This window comes from Python bivittatus, unplaced genomic scaffold, assembly GCF_059951505.1.
Source record: "Python bivittatus isolate LINGU-HERP-01145 unplaced genomic scaffold, Pbiv_v1 ctg000980_np1212, whole genome shotgun sequence".
In the NCBI taxonomy this organism is placed as follows: Eukaryota; Metazoa; Chordata; class Lepidosauria; order Squamata; family Pythonidae; genus Python; species Python bivittatus.
Window position 1 is genome coordinate 14,953,201 of NW_028277125.1, and position 17,590 is coordinate 14,970,790.

Here is a 17,590-nt window from a genome sequence, read left to right on the forward strand (position 1 = left end):
ACACAATACATTAAAACATAAATGATCTGGATTTACATAGCACACAGAGCAGCGCAATGCACACAGAAGCACCACCCCAAAGAAGGTTAAATCTAAACAAGCTAGTTAGCGGGTAGTGCAGATGGAGCCCCTAACTGACCTGATTAGCTCATGATGGGCACACCCACCATGGGAGGCTTGTATATCAAGCATGATCTCAGCATATAGCATCAAATGTTTGTGTTCTCACAATATAGCTGATCTGGTCAGCCACTACTCCCAAGGAAAATCCTTATCCTCATGCACCAGCAACATACTACATGATCATGGATGTCCTGGCCAAAGCAAACGTGGTTGAGAGGTTGTCTCTTTCTAGCACTTTTATTTTTAATACAATAACAAAAATGTTAAACTATCTGTGATGGCTCAATCAAGCTCAGGGTCACAGGGACCAATTTGGGGCCAAGAGAAATGCCAGATCCTTGATTGGTCACAGAGATCTTCTGGGCAGGAACTGCCACAGGTACCAAGAACCATTGAATGCTCTTTGGATGGTGGTTCACGCAGGGCCTTTTCTGCAGTGACTCCTGCCGTCTGGAATGCTGTTCCCCCTGGAAATTTGGGAGGCACCTACTAGGCCTCCCTCCTTTAGGTGTTCTTTAAAAATTTGCCTTTCCATCCAAGTCTTCCCTATTGGAAGAAATATTGGAATAATTTTTTCTTCCTCCCTGCTCCAGCCTTTTTAATGAATATAAATTATTGAATGCTGTTGTATATTGCTTTGTCGTATTGTTTTATTAAGTATTTTATTTCTGTTTTTATTTAAACCACTTCAAGCAAAGCAAGTGGTAGACAAATATTTTATATATAGAGAGAGAGAGACTAAGTACATGAAGAAACAGATTCTTGATTAGATTTGGTTATCATTCAAATCAATCTTTATTACCGTCCGAGACCAGCATAATTTTGTTATCATTTTAGCATGAATTGGTTGAGTCTCATTCTGATGTTGCAAATTAGCTCTGGAGTTTGCCATACACAGTGCTGGGTGAACCTGGAGTCTGGTTCCGGAGAAGTTTATATACATTTTAAAATGTCCTATACGTCCTATAGCTCTGTGAAAGACAATCAGGAAAAACTAAAGTCTAAATGAGATGGAGAAATATAAATTCTGTAAACTGTATAAATTATGCAGATCAGTATCAGCGTACTTGCTTATTTACCAGCATTTTTTTCATACATCTACTGAGGCTGTGAACATTGGAAAATATTAAAATATAAAAAGAGGGACATGGGCAAAGTTGGAAATTGTATATCTGTCTTCTGATATACAAAAGAAAAAGAGGAAGGAAAGGAGGGAGGGAGAAAGGAAGGAACAAAGGAAAGAGAGAGAGAAAAGAAGCTGAGATTCTCAGAAAGCTTAATTGTACCTTATTGTGGGGGTTTTTCTGCATTTAGACTCATAAATGTACATATTACCTTTTGAAGTTACAGACGTCATTGTTTTGGTTTCTGGGATTTGATTTTTTGGTAATTCCTTATTTTGGGTCAACCAAACAATATAATGAGGCATAATCGTCTTCCATTGTGGTATAAGTAATGGCAGACTTTGATCAGATAAATCAGAGCTCTTGCTGTCACAAAATGGTCACACTCATTAGCAGAACAAGAGCTGTATGCGTTTGTCAAGAGATTTTCTGTTATTCCTTGGCCTAAATGAAAGTTTAGGAAATGCTGTGAGGCATTGAATCTGAAAGAGCTTTTCCTAGAGGAGAGGAAAACAAACCTTTTATCTGTGTAATTCATGGTCAGTTTCTGAAAGGGAAAGTTGCTAGGACTCAAACCCACTTTTACTAAAAAATAAAGTATTCTTGGCATTTTATCCAGACAAGGCAAAATGATCTGAAATGAGAAGCAAGACCTCCAGCACAGAATTCTTCCTTTCCATACCAAATAGCCCAAATTCAACTCTTACTATCACCAGTTAAAGCAGGGATGCCCTAAATGAAAACTTTACATGCAATCCATGGAAGCCATTCCAAAATTACTCAGATTTGTAATTTTTAAATACTGTAATGTTAACTCTAAAACAGCAGGGGAAAATAATTGAATACATGGGAAGTAATCCTCTTAACTGTATTGAAATAATTAATTATTTTCTAATCCCATGGCAATTAAATTAGCTTTAGATTTTCTCCTGGCCTAGTCCACTTCTTCTTCCTACTGCACTTTTTGGAATACAGCCTCTGGCATGCTCTTCAAGAGCTAAGTGCAGCCCTGAGTCAGAGAAAATAATATGAATTCTGAGTTCCAGCACCTCCAGGGGGACAGGCAGAAGGAAGCCAAGACTGAGAATTTATTTTCCTTTTTCTAAAGTGCTAGGAGTAAAAAAGAAAAAAACTATAATAGGATTTCTAATATAGCTAAGCAATGATCATGGATGGTTATCAAAATATTAAATACCAAATCAAATCACATTTCAAATACACCTGAGAGAGGTTAATAGCTGGATGAGACTCCTACCATGACAACACTTCAAGTGTCCTCCAGGAGCTGTTATCTGAAGCTTGACTCATTGACTAATTTTACAAGAGACATATTAAAAAGCATATGTGATGTCATTCCTATATTAGAAAAGCTAATCAAATAGAAGTAGCAGAGACTGACTTAATGCATACAGCAACTTTAACAAGTTTAGACAAAGATCCAGCAGCTGCATTCATGATCAGTTGTTTTTGCTAAGTATGTTATACAAGCCCATTATTTTTGATTAGCTTGGGGTTCAGTCTGTCACACAAACCCAGAAATTGGGTGAATTGAGTAACCAGGTTAGTCTTAGGTCACTGGATGAGATTCTATACATCAAGAGAGCAAAATCCAGCCCCCCAAAGAGAAGTCCATGGCAGTACCTAACAGTGAAAATGTACTGAATATTTTGTCAAAGCTTTGATAAACGTTTACAGTATTCTCAAGGGAATCTGGGTGGAGTGTTTTCCTAGAACTCAAAAATATCTTTCCAGTAACTGCCTATTTCCAGCTCTGATCACAAGTCTGTGTTGTGATTTATCTGCTGCTCCCTAAGCACAAAGATTACATTCACTTAGATCAGTGCTTCTCAACGTTGGCAACTTGAAGATGTGTGGACTTGGCTGGCTGAGGAATTCTGGGAATTGAAGTCCACACATCTTCAAGCTGCCAAGGTTGAGAAACAGTGGCTTAGATGAATGACTAGACTAATGGGCTGACTTAGTGTAAGTCAACATCAGGCACTCAACTCAAGTTCGAATAGGCAGAGATTTTATGTCTTAAAGGAATTCTTTCTTTAAGCATATTTTTGTTTGGGGGATGTGAGCAAAACATGTAAGAACCCTGTGAGTAGGCCTGCATAGAGTTCCCATTCCACACAAGGTCAAGGGAACATTGATGAGGCATTCTATTGTGGTCCCCATGTTCTGGAAATCCTTGCCCTCAGCATCTTGTGCAGCCTTCTTCCTCTAAATATGAAATTTCACAAAGCCATCAAAATAATCCTAGTCTACTGGTTTTGAGCAGAACTGAATGTTTATGGTAGTTTATTTGACAGTAGGATAAAAAGGAGGAGCAAAGTATGGATCTATCACTCTGCATTGATCCCTTCACTCTGCTCATAAAAATAATGTTTAAAGCTGAAACCAGAAAGGCCGTCAGTTTTCCACTGGCAAGAAGCAAGATGCAAACTAGTTGTGTGAACAGGAATGCCATACATCTCTGTAATCGCTTTTCTCTTCATATAATTCCTATTTTCAAGGCCATGTTGTATCTCATTTCAGGGTTAGAGCTTTAGAGGCAATCAGCTTTTGCTATATCTTAGTATCTGACCCTCTGTTCTATCTAGCCTAGGATCGACTACCAGTCTCACAAATAACTAAAACAGCCACACAGTTCTGATACAGATTTCTCTTTGTTTCCTTTCTCTTCCATCTTCTGCCTTTACAAAAACAGTTCCATGCGGTCCTGCACCAGCTGCCACCTTCCTGGATTCGGTAGATAGACCTGCAGATTTTCCTTGTCTTTGCACGATAAGGCAATCCCATTTGTTTGCGTAGCACATTGTTCTCAGCAGTAAAGTTGAAAAGCATCTGGTGTATTCATGATAGATCTTCTTTGTCAGCAGGATCTCTGTCACACCACTACTCGGTGTGAGGTCAAAACATCTCAAGTGTACCTTTGCCTTCATTCCTGGAGCCTCCATGATATATTTAGGACTTTTCCAAACCTGTGTCATGAAACATGTCTGGAGACATGAGGTAGTGCTCTGTAGGAAAAGTCTATGCACAGAAGTAGGCACTTTTTTGGGTGTGAGATGGAGGGTCAAAAAGAAAGTGATTATCTGAAGTTGCTGATGAACTCTGTGTGTGTGCGTGTGTGTGATGCAGTACTTTGGATTGCAACAGGTACCATGCAAACCTCAGGTAGGTCTCCCGAATCTGACATTCTGTGGATGTGGTAGACCTTTTTATCTAATTTAGGCTTGGAACAATGAGATGAATTGGAAATATTTTTTTTTAAATTAAGGTTTGATTACTGCCCCTGTAAGAGGAGTGGGGGAAGAAAGGCATTTGTAATGTGCATTCAGGCTGATGCGTTTCCCAAATTTATTTGAATTTTTGTATGTTCATTCTACCAGTAACAGGAATTCTGGTAGAAGTTAAGGTAGGAACACTAGTTTTAAATCTCACCTATGTGAGCCTTTAAATTAGCTTAACTAAGCTTAGCTTGCCTTAGTCTTCTTCAGATACCATCCTGTCTGAAGGCTATAGCACAGGAAACTACCACAGAGGGCAGAGGAAAGGATTAGGATGGGAATCAGCCAGAGAACTAGTTGTTTTCAGGGTCAGTGCGTTTTTGGAAATATAAACAGATGTAACACCCTGTCTAATTAAAGATATCTAGTGCCTCCTATCAATCAAGCTAGAAGCCAGGGTAGATTTAAGCACAACCATGGCAACAGACCAAATCTTTATGAATAATGCAAGATGTTTTCATAGTTGAAGATGATTGGTGCTTGTAAACATCCAGCTTTATACATCTTGTGTTATGATTGCTGTTTAATGTTCATTTTCCCTAATGAAGAATGGTGTTGTGGTACAAACAGCCTTGCTAATAATGAGCCCACAATTAGCAGTTATTGGTAAATCTTTGATGTATAGCAGACACAAGGGAAAATCCAATTAGACGTTTTTCAAGGGGTGACTGGTTTCTTAGTGGTGAAAAGCTCATACTTATTGTGGGGGAGATGGGTGGGGGAGAAATCCAACAAATAAATAAATACTTGGGTCCAAGCGATGGTGAATTCATTATTGAATGAGGCTGTAGCCCTGCTGCTGTGATTAAGGAGGCAATGGTGTGCCCCTTGTTAAGAAACCATACCTGAATGCAACGGCATTGGAGAATTTTCATCCTGTCATCACCTTTCCTTTCTGGGGATGGTTTTTGAAAAGATGGTCAGGCTATAACTTCAGATGGCCTTGGGAGAAGGGGATTCCTGGACAGCCTGGATGGGGAGGAACAAGCTCAATCTTAGTAAGACTGAGTACCTGTGGATTTTGGGGCTTACCATCTTAGGTTCTGAATGCGATAGCACTCCCCTAGACAGAAATGGTGCACAAATTAAGAGTCCTCCTAGATTCTCAGCAACTATTTGAGGAACAAGTGGCAGCAATGCCTGGGAGGGCCTTTGCACAGATCGTCATGGGTGCCAATTGCACCATTCTTAGTCCAGAAGACCCTATTCACTGCTATTCATGCCTTGATCACCTCCTGTTTAGATTATTGCAATGTCTTCTACATGGGGCTACCTTTGAAGGACACTCAGAAGCTAGAGCTGGTGTAGAATGGAGCAGTGTGGGTAGTTATGGGCATACCACAGTGCACCCATGTAACACTTCAACTTCATGAGCTGCACTGGCTTTCAGTGGACTTCCAGGTACAGTTCAAGATGCTGTTTATTACCTATGAAGGCCTTCATGGTACAGGATGGGTTATTTGTAGGTCCACCTATCTCTAATCACTTTTCTCATCCCATGAGGTCTGACGGGGTAGGCATGCTCCAGGTCCTCTATGTTAAACAATGCCATCTAATGAGACCCAGGCAGCATGCCTTCTCTGTCACAGTGTCTGCCCTATGGAACAACGTACCCCCAGTGATTCAGATGGCCCTGATCCTGGCCAGCATTTTTCAGTGTCTTAAAGACCTGGTTCTCCCCCTGGGTATTGAGCCAGATGGTTGGAACTTAGTACTATGTTTGTCTTAGTACTATGCTTATGTTTTTTGAGTTACCCTGAGCATGATGTGCTGTTTTAAAATTGCCTCTGTTTCTTGTTTATTATTTTAACTGATTGTTAGTTGCTCAGAGTCACTTGTTAAGTAGGTAGCTGTATACGTTTAATAAAGAAATAAAGAAAGTGGCTTCTATAAGTTTGGGGACTTATGGTGGTAAAAGTGACATTTGTAGAAACAGGAATGTATTGAGTGAGGTGTGGGCTTTTGCTCGATGCTCAGAAATTTCCAGAAGTGTTTCTGTTTAGCTAAGCTGTTAGCTTTACAGGATATGTGCAGTTTTTGAAGTATATGGTCAAACTTCCCTGGAACCTATCTCCCAAGGTCAGTTTTTATCTTTAAATAATTTCTGAGGCAAAGAGAATCTTACCATGTTTTCTAAGGCTTAAAAAGGCAAAAGTAGTATCCAAAAATCACAAAGATAAGTTACCATACCTATAATCATTTCATATCATTCATATCATTCATATAATCATTTCTATATCCAGGGTAGTAAAAGTAATTGATTACCAAGCCTAACTAGTGACATTAAAGTAAGAAAAAAAAGTTTCACTTTCTGACAGCTAAAATGACTTTTACACAAATTCCCTTTTATATTTTTTCATGTCTAATATTATCTTAATACAATGGTACCTCTACTTACGAACTTAATCCGTTCCGTGACTCTGATCGCAAGTCGAAGTAAATTTTCCCATAAGGTTCAATGTAATTACCGTTAATCCGTTCCGGCGTCCGTGGACCACGCGTCAGGGGCAGAAAAACGGCCGCTGACCACACGGCAGGGCGGAAAAATGACCGCGGACCACGTGGAACAGGCGGAAAAATGGCCGCGGACCACGTGGAACGGGTGGAAAATGGCCGCGGACCACGTGGAACAGGCGGAAAATGGCCGTGGATCCGGTTCGTAAGTCGAGGCAAGTTCGTAAGTAGAGGTAAATTTTTGGGGCCGGAGCTGGTCGTATCTCGAAAAATTCGTAAGTAGGGGCGTTCGTAAGTAGAGGTGCCACTGTAATTAATTGCTCAAGTCTGACAGATGGCCATGGACAGATGACCTGAGATAACATTCTCTTCTTCCCCAACCCTAAGATATTCTTGTGTCAAACATTTTTGTTGATGTATACGTTCTTGAGGAAGATTAAGGTAGGCAAAAATCATATCCTAACTTTTCAAAACTTCATGCATCATTTTCTAGCACTTTCTGTTGGCTATTTAAAAAAGAACAATGAATTTTTAATGGACATCTTACATTTTATGGCCCTGCCTTACGCTGGGGTCACTGATATGGTACCAGTGGACACCAGACAAAGGAACATAGGATCCTTTCTGACAAGGTAAGCAGGTTGCAGGTTTTGACATACCCATGTCGGCCTCCCAAACACCCGTGGTCAAGGCTCTTGTCACTCTTTTGCCAAAAGGGTTTCCTGCACTTTATCTGGCCTAAGTGAGCAAATGCAGTTTGTATGGAGATTGTTTGCATTTTATTCAGTCAGCTATTTCCTTGGTCCTGGAATGCACAAGAATTTTGCATTGAAAAGAAATGGCCCCAGATTTCTGATTCCCACCCCTTAAATATTGGGTGCACTTTGCTGATGAATTCCAATAGCAAGCCATGCTTGCCTGACTTCTGAAGTACGATGAGGAGAGGGATCCAGAACACTCAAAAGAGCATCGCTGGAGGTGGCCTGCAGCGTGCAGATTAATTGGCAGGAGCTATAGGATTTCAGGCAAAAGTCTTACCCAGCTTAATCACATTGAAATTTGACCTTCTGGTATCTTCTGTATGCAAAGCTTGCTCTAGCTCTTCTGTTATTATAGCAGCTAAGGTTAGAAGCTAACATTGCCAAGGATTCTTGGAAGAGAGTCATAATAATATAGGAGCAAAATGTACCAATAAAGGGTGAAAAATGCACCAGTTAAACGGTATTTAAGTAAAAAAGATTGATACTAAGTGTATTTCCATTCATTGCTATTGTAGTTCAGGAGCAAGAAACAATCCTTTTAGCACCCTAAAGATCTGATATATTTATTTTGGTAAACATGTCTTAGATTTAAGCTACAAAAGTGGCCATGGTGTCTTTTTTTTAATGCTAACAGAGAAAAAGCCACATGTGAATTGGGCCCTTTCTTTGGAAACTCCATTTGCGAAACAGAACCAAGCAAAACTTTGCTCAGAAATATAGATATAGATATAGATGTAGATACATAGGGTATTCTGCCTGACAAATCTTTAATAAAGTTGCTCCTCAAACTGTTGGTGGCATTTTGTTCTGTTGACCAGGCAGGAGTGAATGATACATGTGGCATTTAAGCCTTGAGGAACACTCTGCTTCCTTGAGTTTTTTATGGCTTCACAGTGGGACACTTCTAAGCAGAGCTAAACAGTTACAGTTTAATTACAAAGCACTCAGTGGCAACTGTTCCAGATGTTTAAATGTTGCTGCTGAATTTATGAAAGACGTATGCTTAGGTACTCTTAGAAGCTGCATCACTTCATGGGGAAAAATAACATCCAAACTCTGAATTATGTGCTGCCTTACACTGATGTTCTTTGCCTCATCTTCGCCACAATTGCCAATTGATCGAAATGCTGGTGGGGAAAATTAGGGAGGGGGAGCTTGCAACTCAGTGGGCCATGCTTTTTGCAACCAAGGGCTGTATGTAGTCCAGGGGTTGGCCCACCATTATCTACCTTATTATTATAAATTATTTGTGCCTTCAAATAAAGGCACAATCACTAATGATGTTCTGCCCTTTCATAAGGGAAAGCCACTTTTCCCTTTCTGAGGCAAGAACCTAAGAGGTTCCAATGGTAAGAAAGTAGGCACAACAGTGGTGGAGTGGACAATTTGCATCTCATGCCGTTATGTTATTGGTGGGATTTTTAGGAACAATCTTTTCACAAAAATGAAGTGAGTCGTATGTTCTTTCCAGGTCAGCATAACCGAGGGTAAATACCTGAAGGAAAGCAGAATTAGCATTATGTTTTTACTAACTCAATTAAGCCATTGGATTTATTAAAAATACATCAGATGATACAAGGGAGAATAAAATGTTATTTTTTTAGCAACAGAAAAGCAGAGAAGTTTGTTTCTTTATCAGGCAATTAGAAAGTTACTGTTTCACATTTGCCTTCCCTAAAGTTCAAGGCGGTCTTTAAAACTGTGAATTTCCTTTGAGGAAGAAAGTATAGGAATCTTGCATTATCTTTCAAGTAATACCAATCTTTGTATCCATTACAAGGGCACAAAACTACAGGGTACGGAAGCAAATGAGATCCTTTTTTACATATTCAGTCACGGGCCATCTCCAGTATAATCCTATGCACATTTATTTTAAGTACATCCCATTATTTCAATGGGGCTTACTTCCAAACAATACCATTGCAACTGTATTATATAGTGATCAATGATAGAAAACCGAGGTGATATATAGACCTCTCTCTGGAGGGATGTCCATTCACTCTGGTATTTCTAGGCTAACAATGTATTGTGGAGTCCTTGGTGGTCTCTGAGCTTGGTTGTCTGCTTGCAGATGTTTCATTACCCTACTAGGTAACAGTGCGAATGAAGGTGAGGTTTGCTCCCTGTTTATATATAGTAACTTGCTCTGCTAGTGTTGGTTGGTAGTTCCTTCATTAGGGTATTGTTTTCTGCTAGATGGTTTGTCTGGTGTTAATCCCTGCTTATCTGGTTGTTGGCTGCTAGTGAGAATGTGTTATGGTCTTTTTTCCCCCTTCTTAGCTTTTTTATTCTCTCTTTTGAATGGTGTGTAAATATGGCTTATTTCAGTGTCTCTATTGATGGCTGATTTGTCTGAATGCCAAGCTTCCAGGAATTCCCTAGCATTTTTGGATTTACCTTGATCTAGGATGCTAAGTTTCCCAGTTGAAACTATGGTTGACTCTGTCCATGTGTTGTGATATTAAGGAGTTTGCAGCAACCAAAATACCAGAAAAAGGAAACAGACTGCCTATACAATATCTTCCAGTATAATGGATACCCACTCAACTTTATCAAAAAGTGCTTGACCACTCAACCCACTACAGCACAACCAACACAAAATATGAAAAGGATAATATTACCATACATCAAAAACATCTCAGAAACAACCAACAGACTATTACAACCACATGGTATTACCATAGCACACAAACTAACTAAAGCCCTCCAAAACATCTTAAGCAAACCAAAAGACCCAATAGCCCAAGAAGAAAAAAAGGAGTCATCTACAACGTACTGTGTAAGAACTGTAACAGCCACTATGTAGGGCACAGAGGCAGAAGACTAGCAGAGTGCATCCATGAACATCAACTAGCAGTCAGAAGACACAAATAACTCCTTAATCTCACAACACATGGACAGACTCAACCATAATTTCAGCTGAGAAACTGAGCATCCTAGATCAAGCTAAATCCAAAAACACTAGGGAATTCCTGGAAACTTGGCATTCAGACAAATCAGCCATCAACAGAGACATAGAAATAAACCATATTTACACACCATTCAAAAGAGACAATAAAAAAGTTAAAAAGGGAACAAAAAGACCAGAACACATCCTCTCTAGCAGCCAACAACCAGATAAGCAGGGATTAACACCAGGCAAACAATCAAGCAGAAAACAATACCCTAATGAAGGGACTACCAATGAGAAAACTACACCCCCACCAAAACTGGCTGGACAAGCTACTGTGTATAAACAGGGAGAAAACCCCACACTCACTAACACTGATGATGTTACCTAGTAGGGTAATGAAACATCTGCAAGCAAACAACCAAGTTCAGAGACCACCAAGGACTCAACAGTTCAACCCTGAGCTACATACATTCTCTTCTATTGGTAACAGATAGTTCCTGGATCAGATAGTTCTATTGCTTGCCTCTGACAATGCTTTTCTTTTTTAAAATGGAACTCTTTTTATTTTTGTGTTTCGTCTTTTAAGGATTGTTGGTTGCATCATAACTGTTTTATTAAGATTGTCTTTAGTATTTTCTTGTAAAGCAGTCTGGGCTCTTTGAGGAAGAAGAAATACAAATGCAAATAATCAGGAATGTCCTGGTGGGAGGGAGAAGAGAGATAAAGCTATCAAAATGGCAGCCATCCCTGTGCAATTAAAGCCGCCATCTTGATTTTTAGACTATTCCACAGACACCCCTGATCATTATCATCATCATCATGCATAAATAAATCCTTACTTTGTATCTGCTTCTTACAGGGTATTCTGAATATCCTCTGTCTTGCCTAAGAGGGACAGAAACATTTTCCCAAAAGTTACTTCTGAAATTACCACCAGCAAATATACACTGTAAATCTGTAACTTAAGTGGGTTGGATTGTAAGAAATGCTGATTTTGAGACACTGTGTTGGTCCAACTGGTCCTCCAATTCTTCAGGATTTAGGACAAGAGTTATTTCCAATTCTCACTGGAAACCCCAGGAATCAAATCTGGAACTTTATACTCAAAGCATGAGCTCTAACACTATGATATGGTTCCACCCTGCAAAATTACACTTTCTTATATGGGAATATTGGCTAACCTCCTTTTGATCTTTCCACATGAATAGCAGTTTTATTGTTATTCAAGCATTTCTTAAGTTCTCCCTCCTTTGAGCTTGCTCTCTCAGTATCTTTCCATTCACCGTTTTCTTCTTTTTCCTTCTCGCAGGAACTCAAAAGGAGGAGGTTGCCACTGAAGAGTAAGAAAAGCCCACTTCAGATTCATGAGGACGTGGCTTTGAATTGCCCTGGACCTTTGGCCAAGTGGATTGCTTATCTTGCAAAATTCATGCTGTTCAGTTTTGTTCTGGAAACTAATTGACCTTTGCAATTCTAGCCGGTGTTTTTCCCCCACCTTTGTCCTCACAATGAGTGGTATTTTTTCATACTTGGACCCCCGGCGGATCCAGTGGGGTGCCACATGGTATGCCATGCACTCAAGAATCCTTCGCACCAAACCAGTAGAGTCCATGCTGGAAGGCACAGGGACCACCACCCATGGAACAAAACTGGCCCAGGTACTCACAACGGTGGATTTGGTTTCTTTAGGCGTTGGAAGTTGTGTGGGGACCGGAATGTACGTGGTCTCTGGTCTGGTTGCCAAGGAGATGGCAGGCCCTGGGGTCATTGTTTCCTTCATCATTGCTGCTGTAGCCTCCATCTTATCTGGTGAGTCCTCCCTAAATATACCATACTATGCTATACTGTACTATACTGTACTATACCGTACCATACCGTACCATACCATACCATACCATACCATACCATACCATACCATACCATACCATACCATACCTTTATATTATAACTTTTCCAACCCAATCATTCTACCATTCTGTTACACAGCATCATCCTTTTTTGAGGCCTCGTCTATTATTTTTGGAAATTAGTCTGTATACTGTACCTTTTTGAAAGCAGGTATTTTATAGGCAATCCATTATTTGAAGGATGTGTACCATTGCTCTTTTGTGTTTTACTGATGAGAAAATTTATATGGCCACCTATCTTAAACACATAACTGTATATTTAAGACTCCCTGCCTTGAGTCCTCCTGATTAGGTGGCCTATTTTCATCATTAGCAGCAGCAGCACCACCATTTTAATCTTCTCCCTTTCTCTATTCTATGCCTCTGGGATCTCTTGATTATGAATTTTTCTAAAGACTTGCACAGGACATTAATTCTAAAGTCCATAGGAAATATGCACCCAGTCCCTTTTTTGCTCTTCCCACCTCACTGCCAAATTCAGCAGCAAATTGCTGTTTTCAGGGGAGTTAGGTAAATGTTGTACAAATATGTTCCAGATAATGCACTTGATTCACTAAATATACGGCTTGGTGCTGAGGTACCTTGAGAACCTCCTCCTTCAATTAGAATCAACAAGACTGATAAGACCATCCTGGGAGCGAGTGCTTGGAATCCCTCCCCCCATCATGAATCAGAGGGGCTGAGATCCAGGGGAGGTATTTATTCATCCTGGCCCTCATGCTGTGGAAAAGTCTCCTCCTGGAAATCAGACTTGCCCCACATATGGTTGGCTTTCTGGAATTAGGTTAAGATAGATCTCTTCCCAAAAGCCTTTTTAGCTAATTAAGATAATGCCATAGGAATTCTTCATTGCTGCTCCAGTTTAGGTTAAGGCTGACTATTGGTTTTAAATACTTGTATTATGATTTGAATTATAACATGATACTTTATTCATACCTATACCATCAAGAATCAGATAATTGCAGCAGCATTAATCTCGAATGAATGAATGAATGAATGAATGAATGAATGAATGAATGAATGAATAATATATCCTGAATCTAATCCCCCAAAAACTAAAAAAAGGAGGAAAGTATGAGTCTTAACATTCCTACCCTGTCCTTCTGATTCTGTCATTGCATTTCTGCTAAACCCACCTAAAGGTTCTTAGAATTTTCTCCCCCAATACTTTGAAAAAGAAGAACAATCCTTGCTCTGGAGGGGTCTGTAGACTATCTATCAGAACAAGCATGTAGGAAAATTTTAAAATCATGTACTCTCCTTTACATGTGTTAACTCAGGTTTCACAGCCCATTCCCAGATTAAAGTCAATGTTTTTTTCAGAGTTTCCATTGTCAAAGGGAAGCTTCCCACCAATCAGTGTCAAGCTCAACAACTGATTGGATCTCTATATTGTTGTTGGATTTATCAGCAGTTATTAGCTTGGATGTTGATGTTCATCAGGGACACACCAAGGGGAGGACTGTGGTAGAAATTGTACCTTGAAATGCTAGCAAACCATAGACCTTTGACCCAATCCAACAAGGTTCCTCTGCTTAGGTGTCTCAAATTTGATGGCAGACAATGACTTAATTTGCAAACCATGACTAAATGTTAAAAGGTGTACCTATTTATTTTTGCTGTTCATCCTTTACAGTCCAATAACAGCAATTTCACCACTGAAAAGAGCTTTTTAATATAATATCATGCCAATTATTAATGCATTGGGTCTATATATAAAATATTAATGATAGATACTGATACAATAACATATTTCATCTAATGTTGGCTTTTTAATAAAGACTTCTGTCTAAAGAGTGGTGTGTCACATGTAAAATCCATTAGCTGTTTCCATTCTTTTTTTACTGCCTTTGTGCATGGAAATGAATTCTACTCTCTTTTTTGAGGCTAGAATTCTCATTAGAAATTAGGTGGGATACACGTGGCCAGATTACCAAACAAAATAAGGTAGAACTTTCATCTGGTACAGTAATGTTTTTTGCACATGTTCCAAATGGCAGGGTCCTCTGCACATCTGCTTCTTGTAAGAAAGGATATTGATTTCTCAGTTTCTCATTAATAGGTGACCCTGCGGAGTGCGAGTCCAGGTGTTGTATCAGGAAAACCACTGCGGCATCAAGCCAGGCAGTGTTAGTGGTGGGAGCCAGAGAATTCTAGACTCTGGAAAAGATAGTACTCTTCCTGAGACATTTTCTGGATTTGCACATCAAGCTGATTTTTGTTTTAATTCTGGTTTGTTGATCAGGAAATAATGGCTGGAATCTCCTGTAACAATAACTCATAATACTTATGGTGTAAAGCAAGGATAAGCAAACTTTCTCAGCCTGAGTTTTTGTTGTTGTTATTGTCGTCATCATTTTAATTATTATTACAGTATTATTAGGGGGTAGATCTTGTGATTCACTGACATACTGAGTAGAAAAATTGTGGATTTGGAGATTAAGGGTTTTAGAGGTAAAAGTGGATGTGTGGAGTCTCACAAAGGCTTAGAGGCTTACCTTCCATTTTGTCTATTCATTCTGGGGGGGAAAAAAGCTAAAAATCACACCACTGATCATTCTGCCACTGAATTTCAGAGGTACAATCTCAGCATGTTGCTTGAGGCCACAATATGGAGACTGGGATTCATATGTAGTTCACATTATATCTAGCATAAAGTTATAATTTACAAAGCACAATGAAAGACTGGTTTCACACAACTCATTAAAGTCAAAACTAAAAAAGGAAAGGAAGGGAAGAATTATGTGAATCCAGCTCCAATAAAGAATACATGAAGGAGTAGGACGATCCTACCTTGTAATGGCCAAAGTGCATGCCAGCTGGGCTGTTTCAACCAAAGCACATTCAGTTCACATTGAAGACACACTTACTTGTATATCATTTCAGCAAAAGGGCCCTTCATGAGGACCAGAATCTGAACTTATCAGTTCTCAAAGAACAAACCTTTTTCAGGCTGATACTGAGTACATCAGGTGGAAGATCATCTCTACAAATATATCTGTCTGTCTATTATCTGTCTACTATCTATCTATCAACTATCTATCATTACATTTGTATACCACTCATTCTACAAAGGACTTCCAGAAGTTAATAGCAACAATATCCAATTTAAAACACCCACTGTACAATTAAAAATCTTCAATACACTTAAAACATTCACAGTCATTTTAAAATATCCCCAATAGAGTCAGTATCAAATTGCCATAACACAGATGATGACAATAACTAAAGAATCCCATAATAACGGAGCTGTCAACCAATCAATAATAAGGAACAACATACAACACTGTCTTTCTTCTGACACTCAGGAGAATCAATGGAATCTCCACCCATTATTGGCCATCACATTCCCTTCTTCAGCCACTGGATCAAAAGCATAGCTGTGAACTGCTGTCTTGTGAGATTTTAAGAGGCTTTGGTGCAGGTTATCCTGATATCAACTGGAATTTTACAGTCACATTTTTAGTTCAAGATTTAAAGGCACTTTTACTAAGGGTGGATTGTAGTTTAATGTATAATTTAAATTGTTCTGTTTTTCTGATTAACCATGGGATTGCTCTATAGGAAGCAAAAGATGCTGAGAGGAAATTTCATTGATCTTCCAACACCTGCAGATGTTATGTATATGGAATTAAAATGCACTTGTCCAGTTCCCAAACTTATCTGAGAAGATTGAAAGGAGAAAACTTCTCAGAAGAAGAAATTGAAATTTCCCATGAGAAATTTTAAAAGGTGTTGCATGTTCAGCACTGAGTGGGAGTAAGTGAAAAGAATGGGGGCCTACATGTTCACTCATTACAATACAGTTGCCACTTCAAGCATCAGAGATGAAATATAAATAAAGGTTATGTTTGACCAAGTCTCAAATGCAATTCTTTCAAAGAGGATGCATTTAGGAAGGGTAATGAGTAAAAAATGAGCATTAATAACAAATCAGACATTTGACTAATTTCAAAGATGGTTTTTTTGGAAGCTTTGCAAACTGGTGACACACAGTATTAGCAGAAATGTTCTAATTATTCCTAAGTAGGTTTTGTAAGCACCTCTGAAGAAGAACGCAGATTCTAAGAGTCATATTTTTGAGTGCTAACTATCAAAACAACTCTTTGGAGGCTTCCCCAGGGGACCTAAAACGTATTATTTTTCTTTCATCTAATTTGAACAGAGAGGTTATTGGATTTCATATTCAACTCAATTAAAATTTCTCATGATGAAGCTATTCTGTTCATAGGATCAGGTGAAGTGATAACTTCTTTTCTGTGTCTCTCTGAACAAAGGAAAGGCCAAAAGATTCACACTTTGAGGTGCATTAGCTATGGAAGAGAAACATTTTGGAGAAGGATCCATTTTGATGTTTCTGGTCTTCTCTGTGCTGGTTTGTGTATTATCTATTAAATCATCACAATTGACATGCAGACTACAGCTTGCCTGGGACCTCATCCTGCATTTATGAAAAAAACTAACGTGCATACAGTATATCATATATTCCAGTATCTCCTGTGAAAAGCCATGTCAGGTTTGTCCCCCACCCTTGCTCGTCTAGAGAAAATGCTAATGGGAAATGTGAATTTCTAGTCAAGAGAGAATTATTATAAAAAGCGATGAAAGCAAAGTATTTTTCCATCTAGGGGACTGTCACGGAGCAAGGAGCTGATCTTTATGCACCATGGATGGGCTAATCTGCTTTATTTAGGACAGATTCCTAATCTCACCATATTTGGGGATCTGGATGTATGACAGAGTCCATGCAACGATTTATCTGTTGTTCTTTGAACCTCAGTTGCCGATTATGTATGTATTATTTTTTTATTGTTACAGGTTGTTATTTGATGTTTTTAATTGCTGTTAGCCACCCCGAGTCATGAATTGGAGAAGGGTGGCCATATAAATTGAAAAAAAATAAATCAATAAATAGATCCACCATTTCAATGTATACTTTTATCCAGGTGGATTGAAATACATGATTAAATAATAGAGGAGCTGATCTGCTGAGTGTCTGTCTGTCCGTCTGTCTATCCTTTTTGTCAAAATT

At 39.1% G+C, this 17,590-nt stretch overlaps 1 protein-coding gene across 1 annotated transcript in view; it reads left to right on the forward strand.

Annotated features, from left to right (window-relative positions):
- Positions 1 to 12,001: 12,001 nt before the first annotated feature.
- The window catches only part of SLC7A14 (solute carrier family 7 member 14), a 29,250-nt gene continuing 23,661 nt past the window's right edge, over positions 12,002 to 17,590 (forward strand). The window contains exon 1 of the mRNA XM_088131784.1: positions 12,002 to 12,460. Coding sequence (XP_087987910.1) covers positions 12,160 to 12,460 — 301 coding nt within the window. The 5' untranslated portion in view covers positions 12,002 to 12,159. The remainder of the gene's footprint in view (positions 12,461 to 17,590) is intronic.